The sequence below is a fragment of the Capricornis sumatraensis genome, chromosome 5 (assembly GCF_032405125.1).
Source record: "Capricornis sumatraensis isolate serow.1 chromosome 5, serow.2, whole genome shotgun sequence".
Classification (NCBI taxonomy): Eukaryota; Metazoa; Chordata; class Mammalia; order Artiodactyla; family Bovidae; genus Capricornis; species Capricornis sumatraensis.
The window spans coordinates 108511732-108533377 of record NC_091073.1 but is presented as its reverse complement, the minus strand read 5'-3'; the positions used below and the strand labels follow the sequence as shown (position 1 = coordinate 108533377).

General features: G+C 36.4%; 1 protein-coding gene and 1 pseudogene across 7 annotated transcripts in view; both read left to right on the top strand.

The window, feature by feature from the left end:
* Positions 1-21646, top strand: part of BRAF (B-Raf proto-oncogene, serine/threonine kinase) — a 157105-nt gene that overhangs the window by 84481 nt on the left and 50978 nt on the right. For 6 of the 7 annotated variants that reach the window (XM_068973430.1, XM_068973428.1, XM_068973425.1 and 3 more), the window contains 5 exons: positions 4355-4458; positions 5307-5409; positions 12451-12599; positions 13424-13543; positions 16126-16285. In XM_068973430.1, the coding sequence (XP_068829531.1) occupies positions 4355-4458; positions 5307-5409; positions 12451-12599; positions 13424-13543; positions 16126-16285 (636 nt within the window). Of the gene's footprint in view, positions 1-4354; positions 4468-5306; positions 5410-12450; positions 12600-13423; positions 13544-16125; positions 16286-21646 lie in introns of all 7 variants that reach the window. The other variant, XM_068973426.1, reaches the window with a different exon arrangement.
* On the top strand, positions 12032-12150 carry LOC138080484 (5S ribosomal RNA; annotated as a pseudogene).

Sequence of the window (21646 nt, the reverse complement as noted above, 5' to 3'; positions counted from 1 at the left end):
ATTTTGCTTAATTTTGCACTGCTACCAGCACAACAAAATTCAGAAAACTTAAGATCATGGCATCTGGTCCCATCACTTCATGGGAAATAGATGGGGAAACAGTGGAAACAGTGTCAGACTTTATTTTTTTAGGCTCCAAAATGACTGCAGATGGTGACTGCAGCCATGAAATTAAAAGATGCTTACTCCTTGGAAGAAAAGTTATGACCAACTTTTGAATAGACCAACTTTTGACCAAGTTTTGAATAGATAGCATATTCAAAAGCAGAGACATTACTTTGCCAACAAAGGTCCGTCTAGTCAAGGCTATGGTTTTTCCAGTAGTCATGTATGGATGTGAGAGTTGGACTGTGAAGAAAGCTAAGCACCAAAGAATTGTTGCTTTTGAACTGTGGTGTTGGAGGAGACTCTTGAGAGTCCCTTGGACTGCAAGGAGATCCAACCAGTCCATCCTAAACAAAATCAGTCCTGAATATTCATCGGAAGGACTGATGGTGAAACTCCAATAATTTGGCTACCTGATGCGAAGAACTGACTCATTTGAAGAAACCCTGATGCTGGGAATGATTGAAGGCAGGAGGAGAAGGGGATGACAGAGGATGAGATGGTTGGATGGCATCACCGACTCAACCAACATCAGTTTGAGTAAACTCTGCGAGTTGGTGATGGACAGGGAGGCCTGGCGTGCTGCAGTCCATGGGGTTGCAAAGAGTTGGACACGACTGAGCGACTGAACTGACCAGCACTGCATGAGATGCCTGTTTACTATAGCCTCACCAACAGAATATGTTGTCAGACTTTTGTATTTTTGCCAATTTGATAAAGTGAAAAAATATTTTGGCAAGTTTGAGTTCGGTTTTCTCTGAGGTTGAACACTTTTTCATAATTCTGAATCTTATTTATAATTTGTTTTCCTGAACTCTTTTTTTTGCCCATTTTTCTGTTGGATTGGTCTTAATCTCAATTTTTCAGGAGCTCCTTATGAATCATGAAGTTTATTTTCCTGTTACATAAGTAGCAAATATTTTTCCCAGTTTGTATTTGTCTTTTGACTTTGCTTATATAGTCATTTTCCCAGTATTTGTAGGGGATTTGTTCCAGGACCCCATAACACAGCCCCTACAAATATTGGGGGATGACTATATAAGGATACCACAATCCTTAGATGCCTAAGTCCCTTATATAAAATGGCATAGTATTAATATTTGCATGTAACCTGTGCACATCCTCCTGTATACTTTAAATCATCTCCAGATTACTTATAGTAGGCACATTTAAGGTTTACTTTTTTGGAACTTTCTGGATTTTTTCGTAAATATTTTTGATCCTCGGTTCATTGAATCCATGAATGTGGCACCAACAGATATGGAGGGCTGACTGTAGTATGTTGTGTGGCTTCCAGATTTTGCATCATAGTTTTATAGGCCTTCTTCACTTGAGATTGTAAGGGAGCCCTGTTTCTTCTAGTTCTTTTATGGTTTGTCCCCTCCTTCCTTCAACATTTAAATCTTTGATCCATTTGGAGTTGACCCTAGGATACTGTAAGAAGTATGGATGAACTTTCTTTTCCTAGGTTGGTTCCAGTTGTCCCAGCATCAATTAGTTAAAAGTTCATCTTTACCCTATTACAGATGCTGCCTTTATTTTGATTTTATTTATGTGTTGAACAGTCTGCTTTTGGTTTTTCTGTTTCATTCCATTGGTCTGTCGGTCTGTTGAACAGGTAGTATCATGAAGAAACAAAAATCAGCCTTTTGAAGTGGATGAAGGACAGATTGATGACTTCCCTTGGTGATAAGAGTGGGAAACCAAAATTTTGCCTACTGATGAAACATATATACACCTTGGGATCAACCTGTTCAGAGAAGCATAAGGGAGCTTAGCTATATTAGAAGATGGCATTACAGGAGTGCATGAGAGAAATTACCAAAGAAACTGAAGGGTGGATAGTCGCAGTCCACTAATGACTTTGTATGCTGTATTAAGAAATTTGAATTTCACCCTATAATTAACTGGAAAAATTTGAGAAGACTAATGTAAGGTTATATCACAGAATGAAATTCTGAGTTCAGTGGACTCCTCAGCAGTCCATAGATGGGCTTGAAGTTTTATGTTTCAAAGAGATGATTCTAAGGCTTTCATCAGGTTCTCAGAAGTATCTGGCAAGCACCACACACACGTTAAGAATACCTTTTTTAAAAAAGATTTCACTGATAACGGGATAGGATAGATTGGATGAGGTTTAAAACTAAAGATAGGGTTGCCACCTAAGAAGTTTAAAGTAGGCAGAATACGAATAGCAGAGGGGAAAAGTCAGCTTTCCCTTCTGTTCGTTATTTCTGGAAGGTATGGACAATTCTCACTATTGGCAGTAGTTATTTTCTGTATATTTCCTGCAAACACTGAATTAGTGAATACTGAAAAACTGCTCCTAGGACAAGTACAGGATTACTATTATAAATGAGCCAAAGATGGCCTCTGTATATTGGCCCCTGGATTATTTATTTCTTCACAGCAGGCTGGGGTCCATTAACTTAAAAGTCATCTGGCATAGGGCACTTGTTTGCAGTATGAGAGCTAGGAAAAGAAGGCATATCACCTTGATTAACCTCAGCTGCTGCTGCTAAGTCGCTTCAGTCATGTCTGACTCTGCGACCCCATAGACAGCAGCCTGGGATTCTCCAAGCAAGAACACTGGCGTGGGTTGCCATTTCCTTCTCCAACGTATGAAAATGAAAAGTGAAAGTGAAGTCGCTCAGTCGTGTCTGACTCTTCGTGACCCCGTGAACTGCAGCCCACCAGGCTCCTCTGTCCATGGGATTTTCCAGGCAAGAGTACTGCAGTAGGGTGCCATTGCCTTCTCCGAACCTCAGCTGGGAAAGGTCAAATTTTTCAGTCTTCTGTGCATGCCTGCAAAAGCATTGCAAGTATTAATTTGGGGGTCACAAATAAATTTTAACGAATAGGCAAATTTGCAAATACAGAATCCATGAATTTAGAGGATCAACTGTACAAATCTGGTCTCTTGAATACTTCCGGTGATGGATCTACTCCCTCAAACTTTTCCCTTGCTGGATAGTTTTAACAGTTATATTGAGCTAAAATCTGTCTCCTGTTTTTCTAATCTTGGGTCCTAATTTGGCTTTATGGATTGTTGCCCATTGACATACTGTTTAAATTCATCTGTCTTATATTCACTTTCACTCAATTCACCTCTGGCATAAGAGTCCCAATTTCTTTAGAAACTTCTGGTTTGCTCAATACCTTAGTGATTTAAAAGAACGAAACCTTTAATTTTTTAATTAACTAACACATCTTGTCTGTCACCCTCCACTCCCCTCTCCGCCTAAAAACCGACCAACCTGAACTCCCATTGCTTCATCTTAGTCTATCCACACTGTGTTTGTCAGTTCTTTTTCAGTTTTAAATTATTCAAATTAATAAGAAGAGAGATGAGTCACTGGCAGAAAAGACCAAGGTAGAGATGACTTCAAATATACAGGAAGATTCTTTTTCTCTCTCTTTTCAATACCTCTTCTCTCTTCACTCCTAATGTCATCTCTACTTCTTAAGTTAGCTTCATTCTGTAGCCAGATTTTCTCAGTGTACTAGGGAAGATAACCATTAGGGAATCCATATTTCTGTCTTCTTGGAACTTGACAATAGGAAAGAAACTTCTGTCAACCAGAGTCGATCTGTCAGTGAAAGGAAGAACTGTAGTACTGTTTGGGTCATCTATCTAGCCCTGGATCTGGGATATGGGAAACTGATTAGCCAGCTTATGTCATGTGCAGCCAGAAGAGCAGTGACCCTGGATTCATAACTTCTCAAGTACCATGTGGTTTTTAGGGAAAGGTGGGTTCCCAGAGGAAATAGGAATGCTAAACAACAAATATCAGCTGTATACATTAAGACAAGTATTCTCTTCTATGTTTAGGATCAGTAAGAGATCTCTTAAGGATCATGATAATGATTGAAGGATTACCATTTTCAACTTTGAACAATGTTGGATGAAAATTGATTTTGCTTTAAATGTTGACATTTATTATTTCTCAGCAGAGAGCACTTAGTGATCATTTTCTTTTCTTTTATGTGTTTAAGATATTTTGTAATTTTAATAAAAAATTAAAAATTGATTTTGCCTTAAGTTGGTGAGTAATAATAGATGTTTGAGTCATAATTTTCCATTAATATTAAGTTAGCCCTAGAAATAATTTTCTGACATAGTAATCCATATGACATTTTCAAAATGTTATAAAGGTAAATTACTGGGTTTGGGGTTTTTTTTTCAGTGATGTGAAAAAATATATAATTTACTTCTTCTACCTCATGTCCTGACTTTGTGATACCCTAGGTACCTGCACGGTGTGGAGTCACAGTCCGAGACAGCCTGAAGAAGGCACTGATGATGAGAGGTCTAATCCCAGAGTGCTGTGCTGTTTACAGAATTCAGGATGGGTATGGTTTGTATGTGATGTGAAACTTTGTTTAAAAAAGGGAAAAAACATCAGATACTAAATTTTGAGGTTTTCTGTAAGGTTTTTACCCAAACCTAGGGTATTGAAAATCAACCTCAGGAAAAAAAAAAAAACTAAGTTAATTAGCCTAGACAAGTCTGGTATGCCCTTTGAAGAGTGAACATTAGATAATTTTGTGTGATGATGGTGTTTATTATTCTGATAAAATGGCTTTATATGGAGTTTAAGATTCTTAAAATTTTAAACCATTTTCTCTGTTTCTTATTTGAATAATGGACTCTTTCCCACTCCTGTTTTTAATATAAACTCATAGTTTCACCAAAGACTTATCAAAATTAACATTTTATATTGAATTATTTTTCAGAAAGCATGAAATTATGCCATGACCCCACCCCTGCCATTCCCAATTTTGAATCCCATCTGGAAAAGAAAAAAAGAGATCTCCTTTTTGGGGGCATATTGTCCCTTGAGTACTCTTTTTCTTTGAATGGATAGGTAAATCCATACCTGTGGTTTTTTTTTTTTTTGGTTTTTTTTTTGGACCCCAGGAACAATCCATTTTCTGCTGTTGTAGGTCTTTTCTGGAGCTGACTTGAAGAAAAGAGTACATCTCTTTACCCTGCTGTTTGTCCAAGAGTGATACATTTATTTGGGGTAAACTTAAAAATTAATTTTTTGCCATTTAAATTTCTAACGATGGAAGACTAGGGAGTCAAAACTCCCTCACCATTACTAGCCCCTCAATAACCAACTTTCATATCTTCAGCATGAGGTATATGAAGCTTTTTAGGTATGATAACCAAGAAAGGCTGTGTCTACGCTTTTCAGGGAGAAGAAACCAATTGGCTGGGACACTGATATTTCCTGGCTTACTGGAGAGGAATTGCATGTAGAAGTGTTGGAGAATGTTCCACTTACAACACACAACTTTGTATGTACTTTTTATATTTTAATGTCAAAAATCATCAAGTTCTTTGAGTTTTTATTTAAAGAATGAGGTTTGAGATGAATAATTTTGACATTGTTTTTTTACCTAAGTTGAAAATCAGTTTTATTCTTTAAAGAGAAAAAAAGCACCACATATTAAAGAAGTTTTTTTTTTAATCATTATGCTTTGTCTTTAATTTTAAAAAGTAATAGTCATTTAAAAACTTTGAATGGTATGAAAGTATATCAAGTAAAAACGTGGAAGTACCCTACCAGAGGTAAATAGTTGTTAATAATTGATTATTGTGTAGTCTTCCAAAGTTTTTCTGTGTATAAAATGTGTGTTCTTATATCTGCAAGCCAAAAATATTCTTCCTTTTTTCCTTCCTTCATTTTCCTTCATTATTTTCCATTTCTTTCCTTTTTGAAAAAAAACTAAAAATGGAATTATATTTTGTATGATACTCGTTTTAAAAAAGTGTTAAGCACAGCATCATAGGCATCTTTCCATGTCATTACACCTAGCTTTATAATGATTACATAGTAGTCCATAAGAATATGCATTCAGTGTATTTAACCATTCCTCTTTGACATTTAAGTTTTTTTTTTAAAAAATCCATTCTAAACATGGTAAATAGATTCTGCATACACCTTGACACACTTGTGTAAATGTTTCTGAAAGATAGTGTAATGGAAGTGCAATAGCTTTCCTTGAGGACTGAAGAAAGACAGATGTTTAAGCTCTCCTTCCATACTTCTCGCTTTATCTGGTTTTTGCATTTGCCAGAACCTAGCCTAAGCTTTGGAGAAGGCAGTGGCACCCCACTCCAGTACTCTTGCCTGGAAAATCCCATGGATGGAGGAGCCTGGCAGGCTGCAGTCCATGGGGTCTCGAAGAGTCGGACATGACTGAGCGACTTCACTTTCACTTTTCGCTTTCATGCATTGGAGAAGGAAATGGCAACCCACTCTAGTTTTCTTGCCTGGAGAATCCCAGGGACAGGTGAGCCTGGTGGGCTGCTGTCTATGGGGTCGCACAGAGTCGGACACGACTGAAGTGACGCAGCAGCAGCAGCAGCAGTCTAAGCTAAGCGTCTCCAGCCTGAGGCCTGGAACAGTGGAATCTCTCTACCTCAGAGATAAGGGTACAGTTCCCAGAGCTTGAGAACCTGTCCTCTGAATGAGTAGGCAGCAGTCAAGATTAGAATGATCTATAAGGCAGGAGTGCATTTCTTACTTTTCTGTGTATGAAATTTGAAGTGTAGTTTATTTTTCTAGATGGATAGTAATTGCTTCCCTTTTGGCATCAAGTGTTTTCCCTTGTGCCTTTGGGATTAGAACAGCTGGGTTCTTCTGATTTCCTAGGGGTTAGTGTTTTGGGGGCTCCTTTAGTGGTGAATAATGAAATTGGGTTTGTGCTTCATTAGATAAGGCATCTTTTGGACAAGTGTAAAATATACCTGATGTCAGGTTTACCATGAAGCAGATAGTTTTATAATCATGAGATAAGGCATTCACTAGTATTGATTTTGTTTTCAACTTGTAGGATTTTGAGAAGATAAATCTTAAGAATTTTTATTTCAGTTTTTAGGAATTAAAAAAAATAGTTGTTTACATTTCACAGTGATGACTATCCTTTTTCTTAGTTATTCTTCTTAATTAAAAATTAGATATGAGAAGGTAAAGGAAGACCTAAGTTAGTGACCTAGAAGTAGTGCCTCAGGCAGGTCTTTGCCACAAGAGGAAAATGAAAGCAAGCTTTTTTGGATGTGAGAGTTGGACTGTGAAGAAGGCTGAGTGCCGAAGAATTGATGCATTTGAACTGTGGTGTTGGAGAAGACTCTTGCGAGTCCCTTGGACTGCAAGGAGATCAAACCAGTCCATCTTAAAGGAGATCAGTCCTGGGTGTTCTTTGGAAGGAATGATGCTAAAGCTGAAACTCCAGTACTTCGGCCACCTCATGCGAAGAGTTGACTCATTGGAAAAGACTTTGATGCTGGGAGGGATTGGGGGCAGGAGGAGAAGGGGACGACAGAGGATGAGATGGCTGGATCGCATCACCGACTCGATGGATGTGAGTTTGAGTGAACTCTGGGAGTTGGTGATGGACAGGGAGGCCTGGCATGCTGCGATTCATGGGGTCGCAAAGAGTTGGACACGACTGAGCAACTGAACTGAACTGAAAGTGCTATAGATACACGGAATAGAGATTCCTAAATAAATGTTTTAATTAAGAATTTTCATAAAGACTCTTAATTACTATATACGTTTAAAGTGCTCTGTCTGTGTGTGTGTGTGTGTTAGTCGCTTAGTAGTGTCCAACTCTTTGCAACCCCATAGACTGGGGCCCACTAGGCCCCTCTGTCCATGGAATTCTCCTGGCAAGAGTACTGGACTGGGTTGCCATTTCCTTCCCCATTGAAGTACAGTAGATACACAAAATAGAGATTTCTAACCTGGCTTTTGAAGAATCAGGAAATTTTCCCAAAGGAAGAATTATCAAACCTGAGACCTGGTGGATGAGGATAGATGAGTGAAAGGAAGTCTACACTAAACAAAGGGAACAGCAATAAAGCATGTTACCCTTTCAGTTTTGAGAAAAGTTTAGAATGGAGGCTACGTACTTGGAGAGGTGGATGTTACAGTGTAGCATGTATAGGGCTGGAGTAAGCTCATGTTCAAGCTGGTTTTAGAAAAGGCTGAGGAACCAGAGATCAAATTGCCAACATCCACTGGATCATAGAAAAAGCAAGAGAGTTCCAGAAAAACATCTATTTCTGCTTTCTGGATTATGCCAAAGCCTTTGACTGTGTGGATCACAATAAACTGTGGAAAATTCTGAAAGAGATGGAAATACCAGACCACCTGACCTGCCTCTTGAGAAATCTGTATACAGGTCAGGAAGCAACAGTGAGAACTGGACATGGAACAACAGACTGGTTCCAAATAGGAAAAGGAGGACGTCAAGGCTGTATATTGTCCCCCTGCTTATTTAACTTCTATGCAGAGTACCTCATGAGAAACGCTGGACTGGAAGTAACACAAGCTGGAATCAAGATTGCCAGGAGAAATATCAATAACCTCAGATACACAGATGATACCACCCTTATGGCAGAAAGTGAAGAGGAACTAAAAAGCCTATTGATGAAAGTGAAAGAGGAGAGTGAAAAAGTTGGCTGAAAGCTCAACATTCAGAAAACGAAGATCATGGCATCTGGTCCCATCACTTCATGGGAAATAGATGTGGAAACAGTGTCAGACTTTATTTTTTTGGGCTCCAAAATCACTGCAGATGGTGACTGCAGCCATGAAATTAAAAGATGCTTACTCCTTGGAAGAAAAGTTATGACCAACCTAGATAGTATATTGAAAAGCAGAGACATTACTTTGCTAAGGTCCATCTAGTCAAGGCTATGATTTTTCCAATAGTCATGTATGGATGTGAGAGTTGGACTGTGAAGAAGGCTGAGGGCTGAAGAATTGATGCTTTTGAACTGTGGTGTTGGAGAAGACTCTTGAGAGTCCCTTGGACTGCAAGGAGATCAAACCAGTCCATTCTGAAGGAGATCAGCCCTGGGATTTCTTTGGAAGGAATGATGCTAAAGCTGAAACTCCAGTACTTTGGCCACTTCATGTAAAGAGTTGACTCATTGGAAAAGACTCTGATGCTGGGAGGGATTGGGGGCAGGAAGAGAAGGGGACAACAGAGGATGAGATGGCTGGATGGCATCACTGACTCGATGGACGTGAGTCTGAGTGAACTCTGGGAGTTGGTGATGGACAGGGAGGCCTGGCGTGCTGCGATTCATGGGGTCGCAAAGAGTTGGACACGACTGAGCGACTGAACTGAACTGAAGCTCATGTGAGTCATTGTATTCTCTGTTGAAGATTTGGACTTTTCCCAAAAATCATTGGAAATTTAATGACTGTTATCGGCAAGGGAGCAGTGTGATTAGTTAGATTTGTGGTTTTGAACAATTGCTCTTAGCATCATATAGCAACAAGAGTAAGCCTGTGTTCTGCTTAGAAAGGGAAAGAATTCCTCTCTCTGCTTCTGTGTGCTGAATTTTGTTGGCTATGGGAGGAAGGCTGCTTATGCCCCCTGGTTTCATAGTCTGTAACAAAGGCGATTCCTTCAGCATTTACCTATATCCCATGAATCCTTGGGAATTGATGGGGTGGAGGAGGCAGGAAAGGTAGAAAAGCAAGATTAGAAACAGATCGCATGGCTCCAGACCTTCCCATTTTACATAGATGCTAACCTCAGACAGCCCCACACCTTACAAATCAATGCATGCAAATTGCCTGTTCTATGGCCCACATGAGTTTACCATTCATGTCTCAAATTCCAAAATAAGCATAAGTTGTGGCCCAAAAGAAAAGATATATCTTCCTGTACCTGCTTATAAACAAAGGTATACATACAGAGGTATATGTCACTCAGTTTATGCTCAAACGCCTACCTATATTTTCTCCTTTCTGCTTCCCTCCTTTCTCCCTTCCTTCTCTTTTTCTCCCACTTCCTTTACATATAGAAGCAATCAGTTATGCATAGTTTTCAAGTATGTCAGTGACAGGAAGAAGGACTGCAATTGACTAGATTAAAGAAGGAAGAGAAATTAGGGCTTCATGAAGCAGATTATTAGGCAGTTGAAAGTATGAGTATGTAGCAAAAAAGATGACTATAAAATGATGATTCCTATGAATACTATTTATATTTTTCTGTGCTCTAATTTCCAGAGATTATGCTTGAGTATAAAAAGATGCTTGCCTTAGTAAATAATAGCCACATAAATATTAAAAAAGCTTTTTCTTACTGCTTGTATATCCAGATACAAATGGAAAAGGAACAAAGCTAAAAACAAGTCAGTTGCCTTTTTATATCTTCTGTAACTTGATCCATAGCCAGAATGTGAAGAAAACAAGAGTTACTCTTAAAACTATCCAAATAGTTTATCTAAATATTCTCAAAAAGCCAGAATGGATGATATGCCAAGGTACCATTTTCTATGAAACATTTCTTTTAATAACATTTTATCCTGTTAAATATGTGTTTATTCAAGAGTTTTATGAAGTGAGTATTGAAATCAATTTAATGGATCATGAAAAGCATTTATATGTAATAGAATGGATTAGAAATTCTGATGTGCACTATATAGAGAGTAATATTATAAGAATACAGCCATATCCTGGATCATAATGTATTTTCCTTATTATTGTGTGTGATTAATATTGTCTGAAAACTTGAGAATATATAGCAAAAAACAAAGGGCAAAATAGAGTCACCTATGCTCTCATCACTCCCAAATAGGCATTGTTAACATTTGTCATTTACTTATCCTTCTTATGTTTTCTGCTTATTACATAAACAAACCAAACAGTTGTAAACAATTTCTGGTTTTGTCTGTTACCAAGATAGAACCTCCCTAGCACAGTTCTGTTTATGTGACACGTTTGCCTTCTGACAGGGAGTTCCTACATGTTGCCCTGTAAGCATCACATAGAGGAATGTTCACAGCTACACTGAGGTGTTCTGATCCTCTAACAAACTGATAATTTGTTAAACGTAATTCTTACCATCTTTTAGGTGATGTTCCTGTCCTTTGTCCTAAGTTAACAAGTTTAGTTAACTTAGGTTATTCTGATTTTCATATAATTTTAATTATAAACTAGTTTTTTCTTTTGTAAGTTTTTAACACTTTAATCAAAGTATATTACATTTTAATCAAATATATATAGTTTTTTTTTTAATCAAATATTTATAGTTTTTAAAATAGTGCAAAGGGGTTGCCCCAACCCTTATTAGCCTCTAAGGCCACTCTATAGAGGAAATCATTCTTTTCCTTTTATTTCTTCTTTCTTTTTTAAATTTGAAAAAAGACATAGGAGACTAGGAGACTTGGAAAATACACAACAAGGTTACATATAGTTCCACTATATATTACAATTATTTCTTAAGTAGATAAATTAAGATTTTTAGTTGTAGTTTCAATATCAAACTTTCAAAAATCAATTGAATAGACAGAAAAGTAGAAGGATATAATAGACCTGAAAAGTTCTGTGAACCAGTTCAACATAACTACGTTCTTAACTTTTAATGGTTTCTGTTTTAACCTCTTCTAGTGATTCTTTTTATGTTATTGAATAATAACTTTAGGTCACAACTTCTGTATCAGTTTTAGACATCATTTACTGATTGCCAGTTCCATTGGAAATTAGATCATCTGTACATGACAGCCTTTCCCCCTCTTTCCTCTCCTCCTTGGAAGTGTTTTCGGTTTTTGTGGGGTTTTTGGTTCCTCTGTTCCATACCTTTGTAACTTTAAGCATGCTATTGTTTCTTGTGTCAACACCAATAAGCATCTCTTAACTCCTTTGTAGAATTATTCAAGTGTACTGTTACTCTTTCTTTCACCTCTATTACTTCCTTCTCCTGTACTCTTATATAGTAAAGCTTGAAATTAGTTTCTAGTCTTTCATTCATCCCCCATCTTCTTGACTTCTGAGTTTAATTGAATAGTGAGTGGGAGATAAATTCATGTAGTCCATCTGTTATCTTGAACCCTCTGGTTTCGTTTTAGACTCTTCATGGTTAAGTTGATTCTCATGATGTAAAAACATAGTAAGTCTACAGCCATACCACCCTGAATGCACCAGAGCTCATCTGATCTCGGAAGCTAATCAGGGTTGAGCCTGGTTAGTACTTGAATGGGAAACCACCTAGGAATACCAAGTGCTATAGGCTTGGGCTTCCCTGATGACTCAGGCGGTAAAGAATCTGCCTGCAATGCAACAGGTTTGGGTTCGATCCCTGGGTTGGGAAGATCGCCTGGAGAAGAGAATGACTACCCACTCCAGTATTATTGTCTGGAGAATCCCATGGACAGAGGAGCCTGGCAGTCTATGGTCCGTGGGGTCGCAAAGAGTTGGACACGACTGAGTGACTAACAAACATAGTAAAAATTTGTTATTTTAAACAAAAGAGTAAATAAGTTGATTTCTAAAAAGATTCTTACAGAATCCTCCATGATGTTTTACTTTGCAGGTACGGAAAACTTTTTTCACCTTAGCATTTTGTGACTTCTGTAGAAAGCTGCTTTTCCAGGGGTTCCGCTGTCAAACATGTGGTTATAAATTTCACCAGCGTTGTAGTACAGAGGTTCCACTGATGTGTGTTAATTATGACCAACTAGAGTAAGTAATCAAAAGATTTTTCTTTTCTGCCACTTTGCATTTAACTTTTCTTAATGTGAAACTAGTATGTCTTAGAGTCTGTGGATGTTTTCTTTACAGAAGAGCTGTTACAGGGAATTATTTGAGGTTTGGCTAGACAGTAGTGTAGCCAGTACTTCTCTTCAGATTGTAATTCTGGTTTGCTATACATTTCATTTATGTTTCATATTCTTTTTTAATTAATATAAGATCTCTTCCCTGTAGATACCACTTTTAGATGGTTTTTAAGTGTTTAAATTAACTATTATATTTTTGGACCACAGATTGGGGAATCTGGTTCTGTCAGCTGTTTTGTAAATTTTCTCTCTCTCAAAGTTAGTGTCTTTGTCTCTCTTCTCTCCCTTCTCTCCCACTTCCTCTCAATATATTGAGTTAATTTTAATCTTTTTGTGTCTTTTTGTCACTACTGCTATTAAGGTCTTTTTTTTTTTGAGAGTTCCACTCAGTAGTTTAAAGTACATGATAATAATGTAACCTTTTAACAATAGATATATTTTCTTCTAATTCCTTAACCATAAAGCATAATTTTTCCTCTCTACTATATAGAAATTTGCTATATAGAACATTTAGTTTTAGATTCTGAGCTTGTCTTTGAAAGTAGAATATAATTTTTTACCCTAAGCTATCAGACAGAAATACAGCTAATTGAATTTAGCAGTCTTTCCTGAAAATGCAATTTGAGCTCAGAAATTTTTGCTAATTCTTTAATGTATACTGGTGTATGAAGCTTCTGGGTTTTGCACAAGTTAGGTTTGTTTTGTTTTGTTTTTGTTTTTGCCTCACAGTTTGCTGTTTGTCTCCAAGTTCTTTGAACACCACCCAATACCACAGGAGGAGGCCTCCTTAGCAGAGACTACCCTTCCATGTGGCTCATCCCCTTCTGCACCCCCCTCCGATTCTATTGGGTATGATTTGATTCCTGCTGTTCAGTGACATGCTACTTTAGCTGATTTTTTTTTTAAACTTTTAGTTGCTTAGAAACATTTCCAACATTTGGGTCATTAAATTAAGGACTTTTTTTTTTTCCAGGTAACTCATCACACCTGTCATACATTTGGTATAGATACAGAGGGTTAAAACTGACATAGACTGTTGTAGGACCATACTTGGAAAAAATCAAGCAACAAATAATTTAGAGTCCCTGCCTTGTGCTTGCTTTATTTTTAATAATCAGATACAGAAGTATATGATTTCCATTTAGAAAAAAGCATTAACACAGGAGATAATGGCCAACAGTTTTAAGCTAATATATAATTATAATCTACAATTTATGATATATTATTTTAAACTATGTGATAAATATTGCAATGTTTACAAAAGAGAATAGTGAGAGAGAGTAGTGAACATTTAATCAAGAAAGTGGGATTTGAACTGGACCATAGAGAATTCCAGAATCTGAATGAGCCCAGGAGATAAAAGCATAGTAGTGATGGTGGGACCAGAGTGGTGGGAGGAGAAGAGAAGGACAGAAACAGCTTATCTACATTTTCTAGTTTATCCATTTTCTTTACATTTGATAATAACATTTATCAGATTTAATCCAGATTTTTGTTTTTCCTACATAAAGACCAGTGTCCTTTGCATACATATTTCTGACTTAGGTGCTACATGTTGCTGTCATAGTCTTCATTTATTATTAAGTTTCGAGAATGACTTGCTGTCACTACACCAGATCAATTATATTAATTAGACCGCCCACTACAGTTGTAGTTAGTTTAGGCTTTTTCTACTTTTAAGTTCTGACATAAAGTGTGTTACTGCCTTGAGACTTTAAATTAGCCTCTAAGTATTTAGAAAGTCAGTGCATGTTTCAAAACTTTCTAAAAGCTAATACTGTCATTTTAAAATTCTTTTTACCTGCTCCTAAAATCCCTTGCCAAAGGCTGTTATTGGCTGTCTAAAGCAGAAGCAGAGACAGCTTTGTCACAAACTAAAAATTAATCAATTAATCATAATAAAAAGGGCCACGACTCAGTGACTTCACTTTCACTTTTCACTTTTATGCATTGGAGAAGGAAATGGCAACCCACTCCAGTGTTCTTGCCTGGAGAATGCCAGGGATGGGGGAGCCTGGTGGGCTGCCGTCTATGGGGTTGCACAGAGTCGGACACGACTGAAGCGACTTAGCAGCAGCAGCAGCAGAGCAATTATTTTTATTTCAATTCTAAGTGGGTTCATTTAGTTAATATGAACAGTTAAAGTTAAAATTTCTTTCCCTACCCTTTTAAAAGGGTGCTTCAAAGAAGTAAAACTCTTAAGCTGGTATGGTTCAGATTCTAGTAATGTATTTTATTTAGAAGCTTTTTGTCACAACTCAGCTTTTTTGGCTCTTCCGACCTTCATCTGGTCCAAAACTATATTTTCTTTTCATTCCTCTTTAAACCCTCTCTCCTCTTAAAACTGTCTTTGTATTCCCTCAGCTGTCTTTCTGGCTGTCTTATTAACCACTTGATACTGCTGATTAGTTACAGAGTTTGCATAAGATGGGGTGCAACAATAACCAGTCTCTGAAGAGAAGCTGTTAGCATTGAATCATTCATTGGTCCTGACAGAGCTAACTGAGTCGCACCTCATCAATCAAGTGGTACTCACTTCTCAGCTCCCTTGGATATTCTTTCTGAAGAACATAGACTTCTCATGGGTGTTTACAATCTATTCTCAAAACTTTAATGTGCTCTGTTAGTGCCAGCTTCATTTTGGGGGCAGTGAGAGATCACAGACTTTGTTTTTTATCTACACTTACCAGGATAGGCCAGTCTGTCACAGTTTCATCAAAGAGCAATTTTTAAAAAATTTGCTTTAAGGTTTAATATATTATTATTCTTTGTGTCTTGTATCAATTATTGGGCATAATAAACATTTCAAACTGTGAGAGATTGACACTCTGAGAAACATCTTTTGAATTTGGAAATTATTTTTGCCATTTTTGTTCAGGATTTTAATTTACCTCATGTATAAAGCAATAGGTACACATTGTGTAAAGCAATAGATACCTGAAATACACGTGTGCTTTTAAAAGATTTATGATTTCCTAATACTTCCCATAAAAATTTCATCTTAGTGACTTTAACTATCAAGAAATGGCAACGGTAGAAATAATTAGCAGACGTTATTCAGTTAGTGTGTACTTAGAACATTTTTGTATAATGTTAGAGAACAAGAGTTTCTTCAGCTGATTAACCATAGGTAATTTCTAGCCATTTGGAGATTTCTCTGGAGTTTTCTGAATAAAATCAGTGTTCTTATCATTGATACTTCGTGGAGGGTCTGCTTGAGCAAAGCAACTTTGTTGGTGTTAGTTGTAAGCTTATATTAGTTTTTTAAACTAATTCTTTTAAAAGCCATTGCCTTTATTACTACCATTGCCTTTATTTTAAGGTTTTATTTGAGAATATGAAAACAGAATCTTTATATAATTCATTTTTCTATGTTATTATTTCTAGAAAGTTGCTCTAAATCTTATCTTCCAATCACTTGACTTTTCCAGGCCCCCAATTCTCACCAGTCCATCTCCTTCAAAATCCATTCCAATTCCACAGCCTTTCCGACCAGCAGATGAAGATCATCGAAATCAGTTTGGACAACGAGACCGGTCCTCATCAGCTCCAAATGTGCATATAAACACAATAGAACCTGTCAATATTGATGTAAGTATCCAGCAGTGTTCAAATCTAGAAAATTCGAGTGTGTTTATTTTTCTGCTGTTTTTTGGATCACAGATTGGGGAATCTGGTTCTGTCAGCTGTTTTGTAAATTAAGTTTTCTCTCTCTCTCTCTCGAAGTTAGTGTCGGTCTGTGTGTGTCTCTCTCTCCTGTCTCTCTCACACCCTCTCTCAATATTATTGAGTTAATTTTAATCTTTTTGTGTGTAATTCTAATACAGATTTATAATATAGGTCAGAAATAAGTGCCATGTTTTATTTATCACAGTTAGTATTAGTGATAGACTTTTCATGAATTACAGATCAGAAAAGCCTTGTCATCTTCTCTGCTGGCATAAAATATTTAACTGGTACCAAAGTATAGAGTTATTCTCATTGGTTTTTTCCTTATGACACCTCTGTAAAAGCCTTATCTTCATTTATTTAACAGATCCACTTGACCCATTTGAAGGTATAGAAAAAATAAGAATATACTTGCATATTTCAATGAGAAATCTTTACCTAAATTTCTAAAAGTTCAGCTTTGAGTTAAATAACCCTCAAGGACTAATCATTACTTTATGCACTTCTCGTGCAAAGCTACCATTTACCTTCTTGTACTCCATCTCTATACAAATCAATTATTTTAGTTACTTCTGGCTGATCACTCTTGAATTTTTTCCTTTTCTAGTTTATGTTACATACTGGAAGTTCATTATGAACCTTAGTGTCACTTCTTCAATTTAACCTTAACTTCTGGACAGCAAAAACCATTCCCAATAAAGTTCCCTAAAATAGGAACTATTAGGTGATGACCTAACTTAAGAGGTCATCAAAAAACATTTGTACTAATAAGACTTAGAAGACAAAGCAGAGGTCTATTTCCCATAATATAGACCAAGGGTCAGCAAACTCTTAAAGGGCCAGATGGTAAATATTTTAGGCTTGTGGATCTTGCAGTCTCTAAAGACAACTGTTGAACTCTGTCACTAGTGTGAAAACAACCATAGATAATAAGTACATTTTAAGCAAACAGATGAGGCTTTATTCTGATAAACTTCAGTAAAGCAGGTAGCCAGCCCATTGTATTTTGCCAGTCCCAGATATAGACAAAAGGGAAGGAAGAGTTGAGAAAAAAAGATGACATACACAGGATCACTCCAAAAGGACTGGTTCATTCTACTGTATCATCCTGATAACCAAATTCCTGAAGAGAATAAAGAGCCCTTGACATTTGAGCTGTGGTGGGGTCAGGATCATTTCTCCCATAATTTGTACTTTAGAATAAAAAGTGTGGGTTATCCTTAATCTTTGAATGTAATAAGCAACAAAACAGAAAAGCTACCAAATTTGTTTGCATTGAGAAGTAATCATATTTAAAAAGAAATCTGAAATTGTTTACCCAGATAAGCAGGATACTGAAATTACTGAGGGGTCATGTGTATGCTAGAGGACAGCCTGTTGTTCTCTAATGAGCCTAATGTTCTCATTATATAGGCATTCCTTCTGTGAGTCCTCATAAGGTTGAGTAAAGGAGTCAAAATTATCCTAACAGGAAAATATTCACTAATTAACAGACTCCCCTAATAAGTCTCCACCCACAGATTCCTCCCTCCCCATTTAATACTAGCTTGCATTCCAGCCCTTTTTCATCACTATCCAACATTGCTATGAAAAAATAAAGCAGACTGATTGCTAGTCTGACAACAAAAAAAAGATTTTAAGGATTTATTGAAGACAGTGAAAAGCCATTGGGAAATAAGGATACAGCAGAATTAAATTAGTCCAGTTAACAGTAAAAGAGAGTAAGTGTCTAAAGGATGACAAGAGAACAGGCTTTTCTAAAGAAAATGAATTAAATATCAAAAGACTGATGGAGGCATTGAGGGAACTGATGAAATCCTTTAAAATTTTTTTAGAAATGAGTGATTGTGATGTGAAAGATGAATATTAAATTGAGAGTTTCAGTTTATATTATAGTAAGCTTGATATTACAACCAACAAAACCTTGATTCCCTCTGTATTAATTCTAAGAATTAACATATTATTGACATTATAACTATTTTTGTTGAAGTAAATGAAAATAAACTTTTTATCAATCTTAATTTCATTTTTCAAGATACATTCCCAAGTCAGATCTTCTTCCTACTTTTTGCTATGAAATTTTTTTTTACTGATTTTTTTTGGATTTATTTAAAGTAGCCTTTTCTTAATACCAATTTTTCTCAGCTGAAAAGGTCTTCTTCCATCTGGCTAGACCCACATACAAAGAGGGAAAAGAGTAGGAGAGGGAAATAAATGAATAAGGAGATTTTGTGAAATATGAAATCAAATCTTTCTAGGTTAGATCTATTGTCAGCATGTTCAAAGTTGTAAACTTTGTATTTACTTTCAAAACTAACATTCTTTTAGACTATTCCTCTTTATATCTTAGTGTTACTAAGATTCCCCTGTTCTCTTGGGCTTGAACATTTGCAGCATCATTTTTATATCTTGCTTTTTCATCTTCCCCATAAGCAAATAGTCATAAGATGTCACCTTTCCTTTTGATATATCTCAAAGTTGTTTTTTCTACCACCATTTGGGCACATATTTCTTCACTTGAACTACTTATGACATTAATCTGCTATATAAATTTCCTGCCATTGATTTCTCTGTCCATTTACATTCTTTATTGCTACTGTCAAAATAGAATTTTATTCTTTATTGTAAGACTTCAATCACCATCTGTTCCTTTGTTATAAAACTTTTGTTTACTTCCCATTGATTATAAAATATAAACCTTTTAGCATTTCATTCAGTTTCAGTCATTTCATTCAGTTTCAGTCATTTATCATTTATTACTCCAGTAAACCAAATTTAATATTTACTGTGGGATAGGCACTGTATCAAAATAGGGAATTAAGATGAATTAGCATACAGTCTTTGCCCTCAGGGAGGTCACGGTCTAATGGATGAATCAGACATATAAATAAATAAACACAAAAATATACAATAATAGTTTATAGAAGAGGATGAACTCTACCTGATTAAAGACAGTCAAGTTTAGCAGAGAAGAGACACTGAAGCCAGATTAGAAGATGAACAATGAATATGAAGGAGTAGGAATTTATTAAGTACCTAGTGCTAGGGGTTTTAAGAAGGAAGAACATTTCTTAAGGAAATGGTATGTGCAGAAGTATGGAAGTACCTTTATGTGGGATGTAATTAATACTTGATATTGTAGAGAAGATAACATGTATTATTCTGAGTTCTCTGTAGTTGATAGTGAAGGGTCCAGTAAACTGAGTGGGAAAGAAAGTGGTCAGCTCTTCACTTGAGAAAAATCTTTTGAATTAGTGAGAGGTTTGATAGACGCGATTGTTAGGATTGATACTGTAAATGGCATGCTTACTATGTGCTAGGTCCTTTACCAAGTACATAAATTTTCTTATTCCATCCTCATAAACACTTGTGAGTTAAGTACTATTATTTTCCTTCTTTTACTGTTAAGAAAATTAGATTTAGAGATGTCAAGAAACTTATTCCAGATCACACAGGTGATAAATGATAGAAATGGGGTGAAACCTGGCCATTCTTCTTATAGTCAATCGCTGTTCTATCTAGTAGTAGAGGAGAGAAGTGGGAGATGAGAGATAAAAAAAGACAATGCCTAGAATTCTCTGCCTTAGATGAATACATAGTATTTATTTGATTCATTAAGATAGAAATGCCTAGGGAAGAACAGGGTTTGTAGGAATGAAAATGTTAACTTTTATTTTGGACATACTGACTTGAAGATGTCTGTGGATCTTTACTGGTTTAGAAATCCAGTAGCAGTTGAAATAAAGACTTTGAGTAGAGGTACACATTTATAAATAATTAGCCTATTTGTGTTAAAGTCATGGATGTAAATTATATTACTCCAAGATTATATAAATTGAAAAGAGGGTAGAAATGCAACCCTAGTGATCATTAACATTTGAGATATAGGCAGAAACTGTCTTTCTCTGTCTTCATTATAGGCTCCTCTTCCTAAATTTAGCTTCAAACAAATAAGAGAAAGTAGTATTGAAGAAGCCGAAGGGAGAAATGGGGACTTCAAGAATGCTGAAGTAGTTGATGGCAGTTGTCATTGGGACTCAAATGAGATGTAACTATTGAATATATTCAATGTAACTATTGAGCTGGGCAATTACAGTGTCATTTTGATGTCATTGAGAGCTGTTTTAGAGGTCTAATGGAGGAGAGCAAAAGCTGGTAAAGATGTGGGGTTCAGTGCCAGATTTTAGAAGCTTGGCTACAAAGGAATGACGAAAGCCATAGACTGAAGCAGAGTCATGTGAGAGCCTTGAGCATCTTGTAACTTGAGGGGAAGAAGCAAGTAAAGAGAGAGGTTCAAAAGAACAAAAGGAGAAATAATTAAGGTAGTAAATAAAAATTCCTTGAGCTTGAAAGTGATGTTCCTCAGGGGCTACAAGGAGTTAAAGGTGAACATAGCTGCCTCTGAACTCTTTAGAGGCAGAATGACCATGGGCACATGACTTAACCTTGGGGCTAACAGTGTCTACCCCTTGTAGTGATGATTATTCTTGGCACAAAAAAAGAATTCAGAAATTATAGCTAATATTATTATGCAGATGTTTGTAGATAAAAAGACAGAACAGAATGTTCTTTGATAGCTTCTGTTTTCTCTATCCTGCTAAAAAGGGAAAGAGCAGTAATTAGGAAAGGAATCATAGGAAATTGGGGGAAAGTTTGAAATAGCCAGTATTGGAATACTAGAAGATCTTGTTTAACCTAGATCACATAGAAAAAGATTGTCAGAGAGCTTTAAGAACATATTTAAGATTGGAAAATACAAGCTTATGGTGGTCATTAGCAGTAGGTTGTCTAGAAGGCCTTTCTTTCCTTTTTTTTTTTTTTTTTGGCAGCGCTGCTCAGCTTATGGGATCGTACTTTCCTGATGAGGGCTTAAACCCCAGCTCTCAGCAGTGAAAGGTCAGATTCCTGGACCACCAGGGAATCCCTCCTCTGCTTTTCTGCATCCTATCTACCGCTCAAACTCCAGCTCTTAGATTAACTTCTTCAAATGCTTCACCAGTGACCAAGTTCTATAGTTATTTCTTTATCCTTTGAACTTATGTTGCACCAAGAATCTTTTTACATATACCGTTTCTTTGGCAATTAATTAAGCAACTTTGGCACCTTTTTTTGTTGTTTTCTTACGCTCTTATTTTTATGTAAATTTCTGTGTTTGTATATCTTTCTTAGATGATAAGCTGTCAAGAACTCAAAGCTAGTGAGACCACCATGATTTTATATTTATTGGTAGTCATACAACCACTAACACTTAGCATCTTATTTGCAAATATTTGTTGATTATTC